We start from the raw sequence: 15,000 nt of genomic DNA, 5'->3' as shown, positions 1-15,000 counted from the left end.
TCCCTCTTTGACCTTTAGAAATAGCTGATATGAAAACCGAAAGTCTTATAAAACCAACCTTTGTTATCAGTGCCCTGCTGATGTGAGAACCGAAAAAGTCTTATAAAACCAACCTTTGTTATCAGTGCCCTGCTGATGTGAGAACCGAAAAAGTCTTATAAAACCAACCTTTGTTATCAGTGCCCTGCTGATGTGAGAACCGAAAAAGTCTTATAAAACCAACCTTTGTTATCAGTGCCCTGCTGATGTGAGAACCGAAAAAGTCTTATAAAACCAACCTTTGTTATCAGTGCCCTGCTGATGTGAGAACCGAAAAAGTCTTATAAAACCAACCTTTGTTATCAGTGCCCTGCTGATGTGAGAACCGAAAAAGTCTTATAAAACCAACCTTTGTTATCAGTGCCCTGCTGATGTGAGAACCGAAAAAGTCTTATAAAACCAACCTTTGTTATCAGTGCCCTGCTGATGTGAGAACCGAAAAAGTCTTATAAAACCAACCTTTGTTGTCAGTGCCCTGCTGATGTGAGAACCGAAAAAGTCTTATAAAACCAACCTTTGTTATCAGTGCCCTGCTGATGTGAGAACCGAAAAAGTCTTATAAAACCAACCTTTGTTATCAGTGCCCTGCTGATGTGAGAACCGAAAAAGTCTTATAAAACCGACCTTTGTTGTCAGTGCCCTGCCCCTTAATATTTTTTTTTCAACAGTAAAGGAAACAACCCAAGGGCAAAAAAAAAAGATAAAACAATAATGAAAAAAAAAGTCCGCCAATTACTGATCCTATTAAAAGAGTTAAGAGGAGTGGCCAAAAGAGAGGTCAGTTTCAAGAGGAGAGGTGTCTGGATACTCTCCTCTTGAAAGTAAGGAATCACTGATGGAAAATAAATATGGTTGAGTCAGTATCCAAAATATCTCTTGACACCACAGACCACGTCTATAAGTCTGGAAGCTTTCATTTTATATCATTCAAGTGTGATTTACAAGTCAAGTGGCTGAGAGAGAGAGGTAAAGAAACACAGGAAATCTGGAAGCAGTCCTTTGCCGTTTCTTGAAGGCTGTTGTAATATTGGCGTCATATCATGTATTACATACAGATAGATATCACAATTGTCCCATCATATTCAAATTCATCTTCACACAGCATAACACATTCATAGTCACATCATGTAATATGTTCTTCATCGTGTTCATGTCATGTCATATCCTCATTATAGCCACATCACATTCATATTGATAACAGCCTGCCACACCCCAGTCATATTCACATTCATTCCTTACTCACATCATATCACCCTATCTTATTCATATAATTTATTCATATCTTTTCCATCTATATTGATATCCATGTTACATGTTTATATTCATAGTTATATATGTTATTCGTATCCATATCCACATCATATTGTTATGCCGGACGTGTTACTTGGGTTCCGTGTCGCCGTCAGGAGACTCCGTGGGAGGGAGATATGTAAACACTTTGCACAGTTTCTGTAGTTTAATGTTCTTCCTTAGTAGTACACTTCTCTTCACTTTTCACTTTACTAGCTTACTAGCTGGACTCGACCTCTCTCTCTCTTCTTCTCTATATATCATATATCAAGAGAGTCTGAATATTAATATATATATATATTTTCAGAACATGACACAAAAATATGTAAAAAAATATATGCGAGCCTGGCTTCGCGCCTGGCCTGGCGCCTGGCCGCGGACCCCTGCTATCCCCCCCCTCCCCTCGCTCGTTTCCTCAGGGAGCCTAAGCCTCTCCCTTGCCCTAAGGGAAAAATATTATATTCATTGCATATTTAAAAAATCACGTCATATTCATATTATGTTCTTAATTAATTAATTATACCATATACATATTCATGTCACATAGTCACATCCCTGTCATAGGGCATCATACTCATATATTCACATCAAAGAATATTCACATATAATACATATGTCATACAGGCTATTATATAAACTATATCATTGGCTGTTATAATGCCGGCCAAACCCTCGTCTTCCTTTATTTAATACACCCGTCATGGATTTAAACCCACTGGCTGTACTAACCGTGGCTACTTGGTCTTTTCTTCTTCTTATTTTTATTATTATCATCTTCCCTTCTCGCCATCATTCTCAGCACGCGTCAGCCCCTCATCGTCCCCATGGCCGCGTACACACGTGTCAATCTGTTTCGTGTCCCCTCCAGTCCCCGCCTAACGTTTTGAACCAGCAAGGCAAGCAACGTCGTTATAAATCTCCCCCTTCTCCTCCTCCTCGCCCCCCCCCCCTTCTTCGTATACTTCTTCTTCATCTTCTTCATCTTCTCCGTCTTCTTCTTCTTCTTCTTCTTCTTCTTCTTCTTCTTCTTCTTCTTCTTCTTCTTCTTCTTCTTCTTCTTTCTCTCTTCCCTTCCTTCCTTCCTTCCTTCAAACGATGCAGCAATCTGCCAATCAATGGGGGCATGCGCCGGGGGTGCGTTGCCACGCCCACAGATATCGGCAGGAGTTATTTTTCGAAGACCCGTCCGCCACTGGAACAGCTTTCCAGCAGAAGTTGTTTGCTCGAAAGCGATAATTTCCTTCCAAGATCGCACTGGTCGTCACTGCTGCGTCAGGGGCGAGCTCGAAGTGCCCGCGCGTGCGTACAAAAGTGCTTCAGTCTGTGGCGCAGGTCTCTCAATTGGCTGACGAGCTGATTCACATGTCGCTAAAGCAGGCAGCCTCGTGATGAACCAGCAGGCTTTTTGTTGCCTGCCCTCCCATGTTTTCACGCTTGCTCCTCATCTTCCTCCTCCTCTTCTATTTCCTTCTTCCTCACCGCGGCTTCCTCACGTTTTCAAAGGGCTCGTACAGGCTGTTCTCGACCACCTCGGTCCTGCGGGTGTTGTCCAAGGTCTCGTACAGGCTGTTCTCGACCACCTCGGTCCTGCGGGTGTTGTCCAAGGTCTCGTACAGGCTGTTCTCGACCACCTCGGTCCTGCGGGTGTTGTCCAAGGTCTCGTACAGGCTGTTCTCGACCACCTCGGTCCCGCGGGTGTTGTCCAAGGTCTCGTACAGGCTGTTCTCGACCACCTCGGTCCTGCGGGTGTTGTCCAAGGTCTCGTACAGGCTGTTCTCGACCACCTCGGTCCTGCGGGTGTTGTCCAAGGTCTCGTACAGGCTGTTTTCGACCACCTCGGTCCTGCGGGTGTTGTCCAAGGGCTCGTACAGGCTGTTCTCGACCACCTCGGTCTCGCCTTGGAATCGCATCCTCACATCTGCGGGTGTGTCGAGGACATGCTGGGACCGATAACAGAAGGTACTACTGCTGCCACTACTACTACTACTACTACTACTACTACTACTACTACTACTACCACTACTACTGCTACTACTACTACTACTACTACTACTACTGCTACTACTGGTACTACTATTGCTACTACTTCTGTTATTACTACTACTACTACTACTACTTTTTTTTTTCTACTACTACTACTACGGGCCTCCATCTATTAGAGTTGCGTTGTGAGCGGTATATTCTCTCATATCCTTTCACAAAGCAATTCATTGGCCCCACCCCGCCAATGACTGTGGCCGACAACCATCTTTATTTAGTATTACAAACTTTACTAAACATTTTATTTTTAAGCTAACAGACTACTACTACTACTACTACTACTACTACTACTACTACTACATTTTTTACTACTACTACTACTACTACTACATTTTTTACTACTACTACTACTACTACTACTACTACTACTACTACTACTACTACTACTACTACTACTACTACTACTACTACTACTACTACTACTACTACTACTACTACTACATTTTTTACTACTACTACTACTACTACTACTACTACTACTACTACTACTTTTTTTTTCTTTTTTTCTACTACATAAATGATACCTCCACCCATGTTTATTTTCCCGACACATAATCATGGAGGGCTCCATAGCTTGGAGGTCATTAGCCCCAACTCTGTTCGCTAATGACTGTGGCATCCAACCATATTACTAATACTACCTGACACTAAATCACCTATCATCTATTACGTCTAGATCCCCCTTTCCTTCCCTACTCAAGTCACTCCCGACCCACCCTAATGTCACTCTCCACCACTGTGGCTTCGTAGTCCATATTGGAGATGTTGGTGGCTTTTGGGCCAGAGTGTCTGGTGCCCCTGAGACATAGGATGGCCGACCTGAGCAGGGAGAACGAGAGGCGACACCTCATCCAGGCGACAACGTGACTCCTTGGCTGATGCTTCTTTTCTGAGATTAGTTCCGCGAGGCGTGCGTAGAAGCATTGGGCCCTGGGACCCATCCCGCCGGATGTGGTGAAGACGAGGGGGGTGAAGCTGCCCTGATCCACATGTTGGATTCTTTCACCGTATGCCCTTGTCTTCTCTTGCTCGTTCCTGTGGTGGGCAGCTTGCAGGGGCAGCTCACGGTGACAGGCAGCCATCGGGTCGAATATGCGGATGTCCATGAACGCCCGCTGTCCGCGCACCCAGAATCCGCGGGCACTTACATCAACCCGTGCCTCCTGTGAGGTATTGGCCGTCCTGTACCGAAGGTGTTCGCCGTCCAGGGGAAGCAGTGCCGGCTCGGTAGTGACGTCTTGGCATACCTCCCCGAGCATGCTGGCTGTCAGATCCCTCACTTCATCGTGTCGAATACAGACGAAGCCTCCTTTTTTACATGTCAAGGTGTGGGTGACATCATTTGGTGATCCACATGCACAGAGATCAGGCAGTCCCTCAATCGGCCAGCCATATCTCAGAGCAATGGCGTCGACAAATTCTTGTTTGTTGAGGCTGAAGCCCTTTGCTCTGATTGGTAATGACGTTAGCCAGTTAGAGGCGCCTGCCTCCTGTGCTGTGTGTATTTTTCTACCCATTTCTGTGGACAGGTGGTGTGTAAGACGGTCCAGCTCGTCTTTTTGGGCCTGTTGCCTTTCTTCTGAGATTTTTCTTTTAATATCTCTTATTTCTGTTTGGTCTATCTCTCCCTCTGCCTCCTGAGCGATGATCCTGTTGATGAGTGACCTGGTAAGGCTGATGGAGTTTTGGTTCTCCTTATCTGCCAGCTTCTCAGGGTTGGTGATCCCCATCCCACCCAGTCTTGGGGGAAGTGCTAGCACTACTACTACTACTACTACTACTACTACCATTATTATTATTATTGCATTTAACTTTTTTTCTCTTTCTCTCTTTCACACACACACACACACACACACACACACACACACACACACACACACACACACACACACACACACACACACACACTACTGTAATAGCATTGCTTAGCGGGCCTCTTTTTTTTTTTTCATCTTTTTCCCTTGATCTGCTTACTCTGCTGTAAAGAGAGAGAGAGAGAGAGAGAGAGAGAGAGAGAGAGAGAGAGAGAGAGAGAGAGAGAGAGAGAGAGAGAGAGAGAGAGATTTACCTATCATTGGTATGGTGGCAATGGTGGTGTGGGTTATGGTTGTGGTGGTGGCGGTGGTGGTGTTGGTGGTGGTGGTGGTGGTGGTGTTCGTTGGGGTGGTGGTGGTGATGGTGGTTGTAGGGGTGGTGGTGGTGGTGATCGTAGGGGTGGTGGTGGTGGTGGTGATGGTGGTGGTGGTGGTGGTGGTGATCGTAGGGGTGGTGGTGGTGGTGGTGGTGGTGGTTGTAGGGGTGGTGGTGGTGGTGATCGTAGGGGTGGTGGTGGTGGTGGTGGTGGTGGTTGTAGGGGTGGTGGTGGTGGTGGTGGTGATGGGGATGTAGGTGCAGTTTATCCATGAGAGGCTTTGACTTGTGTATCCTTTTACAGTGCATGGTCGATTCGGCTACTGTGATCTCCACCTTGAGGGCCCGTGAGCCTCAACAGTAACAGCCCGGTAATCAGGGAAGTAGCCTGTTCTGAGGCACCCAAGAGCACAGTCACCAGCCTGTACTTCAAACTGAAGACCGTAGCCATTGATGCTGCCATAGTTCAACACACGTGCCCACAACCTCCACCACTGTGCGTCCCCAGGGAAGCAAGTGGCGTCCAGCGTGAACCAGGCGTCACTCAGCAAGCCATCGCCCGCCGCCACGAGCCTGATGCCTTTGAACCCTGGATCGGGGTGCACGTATAAGGTGGTGCTCCAGGCGCCCCTGTTATGTTCCCTGGTGGTAAAGTTCTTCCATTCCTCATCCCCCGAGATGGCAATTTGGTCAGGGCAGTGTGGGCTCCAGTAGGGTCTGAAGGAATTTCCGGCCGCAAGCAACGATGATTCAATAAACACCAAGAGTAAGGGCAGCCTGGCCTTCATCGTGGCTCGCCGTGTGTGTGTGTGTGTGTGTGTGTGTGTGTGTGTGTGTGTGTGTGTGTGTGTGCAGGGGAAGAGTGTTGAGTCTTGAGTATTGAGCTTCTAAAGACTGCTGAGGCGTTCACTTTCGTATCTTCGCAGCGACTCGTGGCCTCCCTTTCCTTGGAGAGGCAATTCAGCGTGCGGCGACCACTCCCGGCAGGACGAAAGAGACACTGGGGAGAAATGGCTGTGCTTGTGATTATATACTGGGCGCCTTTTAGATAATTTTCCTACAGTTTCCAGATCTGGGACAGGATGTTTCGTGCGTGACTTGCTGTGTACTACCTGACGCCTCGACACAACTTACTCCGGGCTCAAAGTACGACTATTACTCAGCGCCACAGAGAACATCAACCGGGAGCTCACGGGTGACTTTCTCTGTTCAAGGTGCAGAAGCTGAGTAAAACTATGGCGAGGATCACAGAACAGTCCATGCTGGAAAGTCTCAGCACCTTTCAATAGAGGTTTTTCAAACAGGCGAACTGAGGCGCCGAGACGCTTGAAAATGCGGCTTTTTGTCTCCCTTGCAGCCGACGGAAGGAAGGGAAATGATCAGAGAAGAATGGACACGAAAGGAAGGGAAATGATCAGAGAAGGATGGACACGAAAGGAAGGGAAATGATCAGAGAAGGATGGACACGAAAGGAAGGGAAATGATCAGAGAAGGATGGACACGAAAGGAAGGGAAATGATCAGAGAAGAATGGACACGAAAGGAAGGGAAATGATTAGAGAAGAATGGACACGAAAGGAAGGGAAATGATCAGAGAAGAATGGACACGAAAGGAAGGGAAATGATCAGAGAAGGATGGACACGAAAGGAAGGGAAATGATCAGAGAAGAATGGACACGAAAGGAAGGGAAATGATCAGAGAAGGATGGACACGAAAGGAAGGGAAATGATCAGAGAAGGATGGACACGAAAGGAAGGGAAATGATCAGAGAAGGATGGACACGAAAGGGAAGAAAGAAGAAAAGGAATACAAAGGAAAAAAAAGAAGAACAAGGGACGAAGAACAACAACAATAACAAGATTAAATTAAAGAAGAAGAATAAAAGGTTAACAAAAGAAGGGAAAAAATAGAAAATACCAAAGAGAAGAAAGAAAGCAGAGAGAGAGAGAGAGAGAGAGAGAGAGAGAGAGAGAGAGAGAGAAGTTAAGAAAAGAAGGACATATAGGAGATCATATAAGTCTGAGTGTATGTGATACGAAGTTATGACTCTACGTCCTCTTCCTCCTCCTTCTACTCCTCCTCCTCCTCCTCTTCCTCCTCCTCCTCTTCCGCCTCTTCCTCCTCCTCTTCCTTAATCAATCGTATAATAATGGAATAGTGAAATTTGGATGTCACTTCCGGAGACTTTACTAACACTTGTCAAGCTAATCAATTTCTCTCTCTCTCTCTCTCTCTCTCTCTCTCTCTCTCTCTCTCTCTCTCTCTCTCTCTCTCTCTCTCTCTCTCTCTCTCTCTCTCTCTCTCTCTCTCTCTCTCTCTCTCTCTCTCTCTCTCTCTCTCTCTCTCTCTCTCTCTCTCTCTCTCTCTCTCTCTCTCTCTCTCTCTCTCTCTCTCTCTCTCTCTCTCTCTCTCTCTCTCTCTCTCTCTCTCTCTCTACTCCTCCCCCTCCCCCTCCCAGCCTCCCCCTCCTGGCCAGTATGAGGAGTAGGAGGGGAGGAGGAGGAGGAAAAGGAGGAGAAGGAGGTGGAGGAGGAGGAGGAAGAGGAGGAGGAGGAGGAGGAGGAGGAGAGGAAATGAGAGAAAAGAAGAGCTGGAGACGCAGGAGTAGGGTGAAGATGAGAACGAGGAGGAGGAGGAGGAGGAGGAAGATCTTTCTATAATAAATCACGCTTGTTCTCGTGCTGTCAAAGATAGAGAGGCAACTCACAAAAGGTACCAGAGCCTTCGAACATCTTCCTTTCCTTCCTGCTGGAAGTATGCCTTCATTCAGCCTGTGCCTAAGAAGGGTGACCGTTCCAATCCCACAAACTACCGTCCTATAGCTTTGCTTTCTTGTCTATCTAAACTTTTGAATCAATCCTTAACCGGAAGATTGAAAAGCACCTTTCCACTTCTGACCTTCTATCTGATCGCCAGTATGGGTTCCGCAAGGGGCGTTCTACTGGTGATCTTGCCTTCCTAACTGATTCTTGGTCATCCTCTCTTAGCCGTTTCGGTGAAACCTTTGCTATTGCGCTGGAGATATCAAAAGCCTTTGATAGGGTTTGGCACAAATCTTTGCTCTCCAAACTACCCTCTTAACGTTTTTCTATCGTTCTCTCTGTACCTTTATCTCAAGTTTCCTCTCTGACCGTTCTATTTCTGCTGTGGTAGACGGTCACTGTTCTTCCCCTAAACCTATTAACAGTGGTGTCCCACAGGGTTCTGTCCTATCTCCCACTCTCTTTCTGTTGTTCATTGATGATCTTCTTTCCAAAACGAACTGTCCTATTCATTCTTACGCCGATGACTCCACTCCGCATTATTCAACTTCTTTTAATAGAAGACCAGCCCTACAGGAAGTTAACAATTCAAGGCTAGAGGCAACAGAACGCTTAGCCTCAGACCTTACTATTATTTCCGATTGGGGCAAGAAGAACTTGGTGTCCTTCAACGCCTCATAAACACAGTTTCTCCACCTATCCACTCGACATAATCTTCCAAACAACTATCCCCTATTCATTGACAACACTCAGCTATCATCTTCTTCAACACTAAACATCCTAGGTCTATCCTTAACTCGAAATCTCAACTGGTAACTTCATATCTCTTCTCTTACTAAATCAGCTTCCTCGAGGCTGGGCGTTCTGTACCGTCTCCGCCAGTTCTTCTCCCCCGCACAGTTGCTATCCATTTACAGTGGCCTTGTCCGCCCTCGTATGGAATATGCATCTCACGTGTGGGGGGGCTCCACTCACACAGCTCTCTTGGACAAAGTGGAGTCTAAGGCTCTTCGTCTCATCTGTTCTCCTCCTCTTACTGATAGTCTTCTACCTCTTAAATTTCGCCGCCATGTTGCCTCTCCATCTTCTATCGATATTTTCATGCTGACTCCTCTTCTGAACTTGCTAACTGCATGCCTCCCCCCCTCCCGCGGCCTCGCCACACACGACTTTCTACTCAAGTTCATCCCTATACTGTCCAGATCCCTTACGCAAGAGATAACCAGCATCTCCACTCTTTCATCCCTCACGCTGGTAAACTCTGGAACAATCTTCCTTCATCTGTATTTCCTCCTGCCTACGACTTGAACTCTTTCAAGAGGAGGGTATCAGGACACCTCTCCTCCTGTATTTGATCTTCCTTTCGGCCACCTCTTTTGTTTTACTTTAGGAGCAGCGAGTAGCGGGCTTTTTTTTTTTATTATTGTTTTCTTTTTTTGTGTGCCCTTGAGCTGCCTCCTTTGTTGTAAAAAAAAAAAAAAAGAATAGGAATACGAATACTCCATTCCTGACACACACACACACACACACACACACACACACACACACACACACACACACACACACACACACACACACACACACACACACACACACACACCGCTCCGTAGCTTAGTCGGTTAAGGCGCTGTGCATGTCTGGAGGCTACTTGCTGGCGATTGCGAGTCCAACTCGTGATCAGGCCGTGGTGAATTACACACACATTCAATTTACACTGTCCTCCTCCTCCTCCTCCTCCTCCTCCTCCTCCTCCTCTTCTTCTTCTTCTATCTGATTAGCTCTGGGTTTTCCCACCACCACTACTACTACTACTACTACTACTACTGTATACTACCACCACCACTACTACTACTTCTACTACTACTACTACTACTACTACTACTACTACCACCACTACTACGGTGACTCCATGGCCTCGCGCAGACTCCTGACGTTCATGTTATAAGAGGAGAGAGAGAGACAAGGAAGGCGTTAGATAAGGAAAATAATAAGAAATACATTGGAAGTACAAGATCGTTTGAGAGAGAGAGAGAGAGAGAGAGAGAGAGAGAGAGAGAGAGAGAGAGAGAGAGAGAGAGAGAGAGAGAGAGAGAGAGAGAGAGAGAGAGCCTGAGACAGATATGGAGAGGAGAAGAAGGGGAGGAGAAGAAAGAGGAGGAGAGAGAGGTGATAGGGAAAGGGAATAGCAGGAAAGGACACAAAAAAGGAAAAGAAAAAAACATGAATAATAAAACAAAAGAGGAGGAGGAGAAAGTGAAAGAAAGGAAGTTAAAGTAGTCTCTCTCTCTCTCTCTCTCTCTCTCTCTCTCTCTCTTGCATAAACCGGATATGACGTCAAGATATTGTACACACACACACACACACACACACACACACACACACACACACACACACACACACACACACACACAGACACACACACGCACACAGTACGGAACGAAAGAGGAAAATATAGACGAATAATAAATATGAAATTGATTGATTGCTTGCTAGTTTATTGTTGCAAGTAAACAACAAAGGGAAGGGAGGAGCATGCCATCCCAGCCCCCAGGCAGTACAGGGTGTGACTGTACAGCTACGGATACATGTGGACGTAGCACCAGGAAGGAAACTGAAAAGATACAATGGCAGGGGACAAGTGCTAAAAGAATAAAGGCCTTGAGTTAGTCAGGGGAGCAGACATAAGAGCATAAGAACATAAGAACGCAGGAGTCTACAAGAGGCCGGTAGGCCTGTACGAGGCAGCTCCTTTGACCCTAAGCTCCCCTGTATCTAACCCCACCTAATATCGCTGTCCATGAATTTATCTAGTCTATTTTTGAATGTGACAATTGTATTGGCACTCACCACATGACTGCTAAGCCTATTCCACTCATCCACCACCCTGTTAGTAAACCAATTTTTGCCTATGTCCCTGTTGAATCTGAATTTATCCAGTTTAAACCCGTTACTTCGTGTCCTACCCGGTTCTCTTACCAACAAAACCTTATGAATGTCTCCCTTATTAAAGCCCTTCATCCATTTATAAACCTCGATCATGTCTCCACGCACCCTTCGCCTTTCTAGAGAATGCAAGTTTAACTGTTTGAGTCTTTCCTCGTATGGCAAGTTTCTCAACCCCTGAATCATCTTAGTCATCCTCCTCTGCACCGATTCTAACATTTTGATATCCATTCTATAGTAGGGTGACCAGAACTGAACCGCATAGTCAAGATGAGGTCTAACTAATGCTAAATATAGTTTGAGGAAGACTTCGGGGCTTCTGTTGCTTACGCTCCTTGAAATAAATCCCAGTACCCTATTAGCTCGATTTCTAGCTTGAATGCATTGTGCCCTTGGACGGAGATCAGAGCTTACTAAGACCCCTAAGGGACTGAACATATGAACTACAATCTAGCGGCAAATGCAGGATACTCACTGAGCACAGCTGAGAGAACGTTATTGTTAATGAAGCAGCCCACCAGCTCAGGCAGGTCCCAGTGGCCTGTGGGCGGTAGGCACTAGTAGCAGGACGTAGTGTGTGACCTCCTGGCCTGGCACACAAGCGGCAAGGTACAGGGTCAGCCCCACTGACTTCCCAGTAATATCTGTAGCCGCATCACCATAGGATGCACTAAGCCTGCCGTAAGTGTGGGTGCAGCTACTTGAGACCTGGCATACTGAGTGCTGGAGGGACTACCATCCTGACACTAAGGTTTTTTTCGTGTTCGAGTTTGTATTTTGTAATTATTATTTTTTTATTCAGTGTCATTTTCCCCCAAAAAACAGGAAGAAACAAGGAAACAAGGAAAAGGAAGATACAGGGAAAGAGGAAAAGGAGGCAGGAGGAAAGTAGAGAACGAAGAAGAGAGAGGAAAAAGGGGATCGAGGGGTTCGGAGGATAAGGAAAACAGGAAAACAGGAAATTGATAAAAGAAAGAAAAGATAAATTCAAGGAAACCGATATGATTCACAAGGAGGGAAAAAAAGACATTGACATTATACTAAACAACAAAGAGAATTGATTTGGTGCACTCAAGTTATGCGGCGTTAGTTAGACCAAAGCGAAAAACAGTTCACAAGTTGCTCCTGAGTTTTGTGCTGGCAAAAAATGACGAAAATAATGAGAGAAACAAAACTATAGGAAGAGAGGAGAGGCAAGGACTGGAAGGCAAGGAGACGAAGAGGGACACTTGGACGAAACAAAGAAATAAGAAGGGAAGGGAGAAGCAGAAAGGACGGCGAAAAGAGAGAGAGAGAGAGAGAGAGAGAGAGAGAGAGAGAGAGAGGATTTGTGACTCTCTCTCTCTTCTGTCGCCGTTACAAAGGGAAAGAAAAACTAACTCTAGGAGTTCTGTACAGGCCACCCAACCTTAACAGGCAGGACACGAGTATATTACTACAGGAGATTGGCAGGGCGAGTAGGAGTAGAAATGTCTGCGTAATGGGGGACTTTAATTATAGGAATATAGACAGGGAAGACCTAGTGGGTGACCTGGAAGCCGAGGATTTTCTTGAAGTTATACAAGATGATTTCCTTAAGCAGGTAGTTACTGAGCCTACCAGAGGAGATAACATATTAGACTTAGTCCTAACTAATAATGGAAAGTTGCTACACGAGTTGGAGGTGGGCGGAGAGTTAGGAAATAGTGACCACAGAACGGTTTGCTTTAGCTCAGACTGGGCGGTAACCCGCGAACCAAACCCGATGTTTGTGCCAGATTTTAGAAGAGCAAATTACGAGGGGCTTCGAAGACATCTTGAAGGGGTAAACTGGGATAATTTAGGGATTCATGAGGGCCAGAACTGTGGGTTGGAGAGCCAGGAGAACCAGGTAGAACTGTCTTTTAAAATTTAGTTAGAGTAATAGTAGAGGGGCAAGCACAGCATATACCACAGCGGACACTTAGAAAAGAAAACAATGACCCTAAGTGGATGACTCGTGGACTAAAACACGAGATAGGGTTAAAGAAGGGAATTTATCAGAAAATAAAGAATGGTGAAACACATCTCAGGGGCCGGTATGTCGAACTATCTAGATTAGTGAAGAAGAACACCAAGGTAGCAAAAAGGAACTATGAGATCAAAGTAGCAAATGAGGCGAAAAGTAATCCTAATTGCTTCTTTCAGATGTATAGAACAAAAACAAGGGAGAAAATTGAACCGCTGAAAACAAACACAGGCGAGCTAGTAGAAAATTACGAAAATATGAACACATTGTTGAACGGCTACTTCCTTTCAGTATTCACACAAGAGGATCGAACGACTATTCCGGAAAGGGTTCAGGTGTACGAGGGCGGGGATGGCGATAAATTGAGGGATATAATCATTACCAGGCAAGTAGTTCAGGATGAGATAGATAAGCTTAAGAAGAACAAGTCGCCAGGTCCTGACGGGATATTTCCGAGGGTATTAAAGGAATTAGGTGATGTAATCAGTGACCCACTAATCGACATCTTTAAGATGTCGGTAAATACTGGTTATGTGCCTAGCTTATGGAAAGTAGCTAATGTGACGCCGATTTTCAAAAAGGGGGACAGGTCAGCTGCTTCAAACTATCGCCCAATTAGCTTAACATCGGTTATAGGCAAGATGCTGGAGTCCATAATAGCCAGGAACATTCGGGAGCATCTAGAGAAACATAGCTTAATTCATGACTCGCAGCATGGGTCTGGGTGCGAGAGAGATTTAGGGGTCTTAGTGAGCTCTGATCTCCGTCCAAGGGCACAATGCATTCAAGCTAGAAATCGAGCAAATAGGGTACTGGGATTTATTTCAAGGAGCGTAAGCAACAGAAGCGCCGAAGTCTTCCTCAAACTATATTTAGCATTAGTTAGACCTCATCTTGACTATGCGGTTCAGTTCTGGTCACCTTACTATAGAATGGATATCAAAATGTTAGAATCGGTGCAGAGGAAGATGACTAAGATGATTCAGGGGTTGAGAAACTTGCCATACGAGGAAAGACTCAAGCAGTTAAACTTGCTCTCTCTAGAAATGCGAAGGGTGCGTGGAGACATGATCGAGGTTTATAAATGGATGAAGGGCTTTAATAAGGGGGATATTCATAAGGTTTTGTTGGTATGAGAACCAGGTAGGACACGAAGTAATGGGTTTAAACTGGATAAATTCAGATTCAACAGGGACATAGGCAAAAATTGGTTTACTAACAGAGTGGTGAATGAGTGGAATAGGCTTAGCAGTCATGTGGTGAGTGCCAATAGAATTGTCACATTCAAAAATAGATTAGATAAATTCACGGACAGCGATAATAGGTGGGGTTAGATACACGGGAGCTTAGGTTCAGAGGAGCTGCCTTGTACAGGCTTACCGGTCTCTTGCAGACTCCTACGTTCTTATGTTCTTATGTTCTTATATAATCACATCACATTCATATTGATAACAGCCTATCACATCCCAGTCATAGGGTGGCTAGTCATATTCATTTCTTACTCATATTATATATATAAAGAATCACATCATATTAATATTATATTCTTAGTTACTTAATCATACCACATACATTATCGTACCACATAGTCACATTCCTGTCATACGGCATCATATTCATATATTGACATCAAAGAATATTCATATCTAATACATGTGTAATACCAGGGGTTGGGTCCACGTACAGGCGACTTAAGTTTTAATACTTAAGACTTAAGTCCAAGTCCAAGTACCTGGATATTTTTCAAGTACAAGTACAGTCACTTTGCTATGTACTAAGGCCAAGGCCAAGTCCAAGTCCATGTATTCG

General features: G+C 45.3%; 2 protein-coding genes across 11 annotated transcripts in view; one reads left to right on the top strand and one right to left on the bottom strand.

The window, feature by feature from the left end:
• The window catches only part of LOC126996671 (uncharacterized), an 80,925-nt gene that overhangs the window by 15,021 nt on the left and 50,904 nt on the right, over nt 1-15,000 (top strand). The gene's annotated exons all lie outside the window — the stretch shown is intronic.
• Nucleotides 2,505-15,000, bottom strand: part of LOC126996645 (uncharacterized) — a 14,279-nt gene continuing 1,783 nt past the window's right edge. For 2 of the 10 annotated variants that reach the window (XM_050857356.1, XM_050857385.1), the window contains exon 2: nt 2,505-3,113. In XM_050857356.1, the coding sequence (XP_050713313.1) occupies nt 2,805-3,113 (309 nt within the window). In that variant the 3' untranslated portion in view covers nt 2,505-2,804. Of the gene's footprint in view, nt 3,114-3,164; nt 5,144-15,000 lie in introns of those variants that run through there. The other 8 variants (XR_007751329.1, XR_007751324.1, XM_050857375.1 and 5 more) reach the window with 8 other exon arrangements.

Source organism: Eriocheir sinensis, chromosome 1, assembly GCF_024679095.1.
Source record: "Eriocheir sinensis breed Jianghai 21 chromosome 1, ASM2467909v1, whole genome shotgun sequence".
NCBI lineage: Eukaryota > Metazoa > Arthropoda > Malacostraca > Decapoda > Varunidae > Eriocheir > Eriocheir sinensis.
This window is presented reverse-complemented; position numbering and strand designations above follow the sequence as displayed.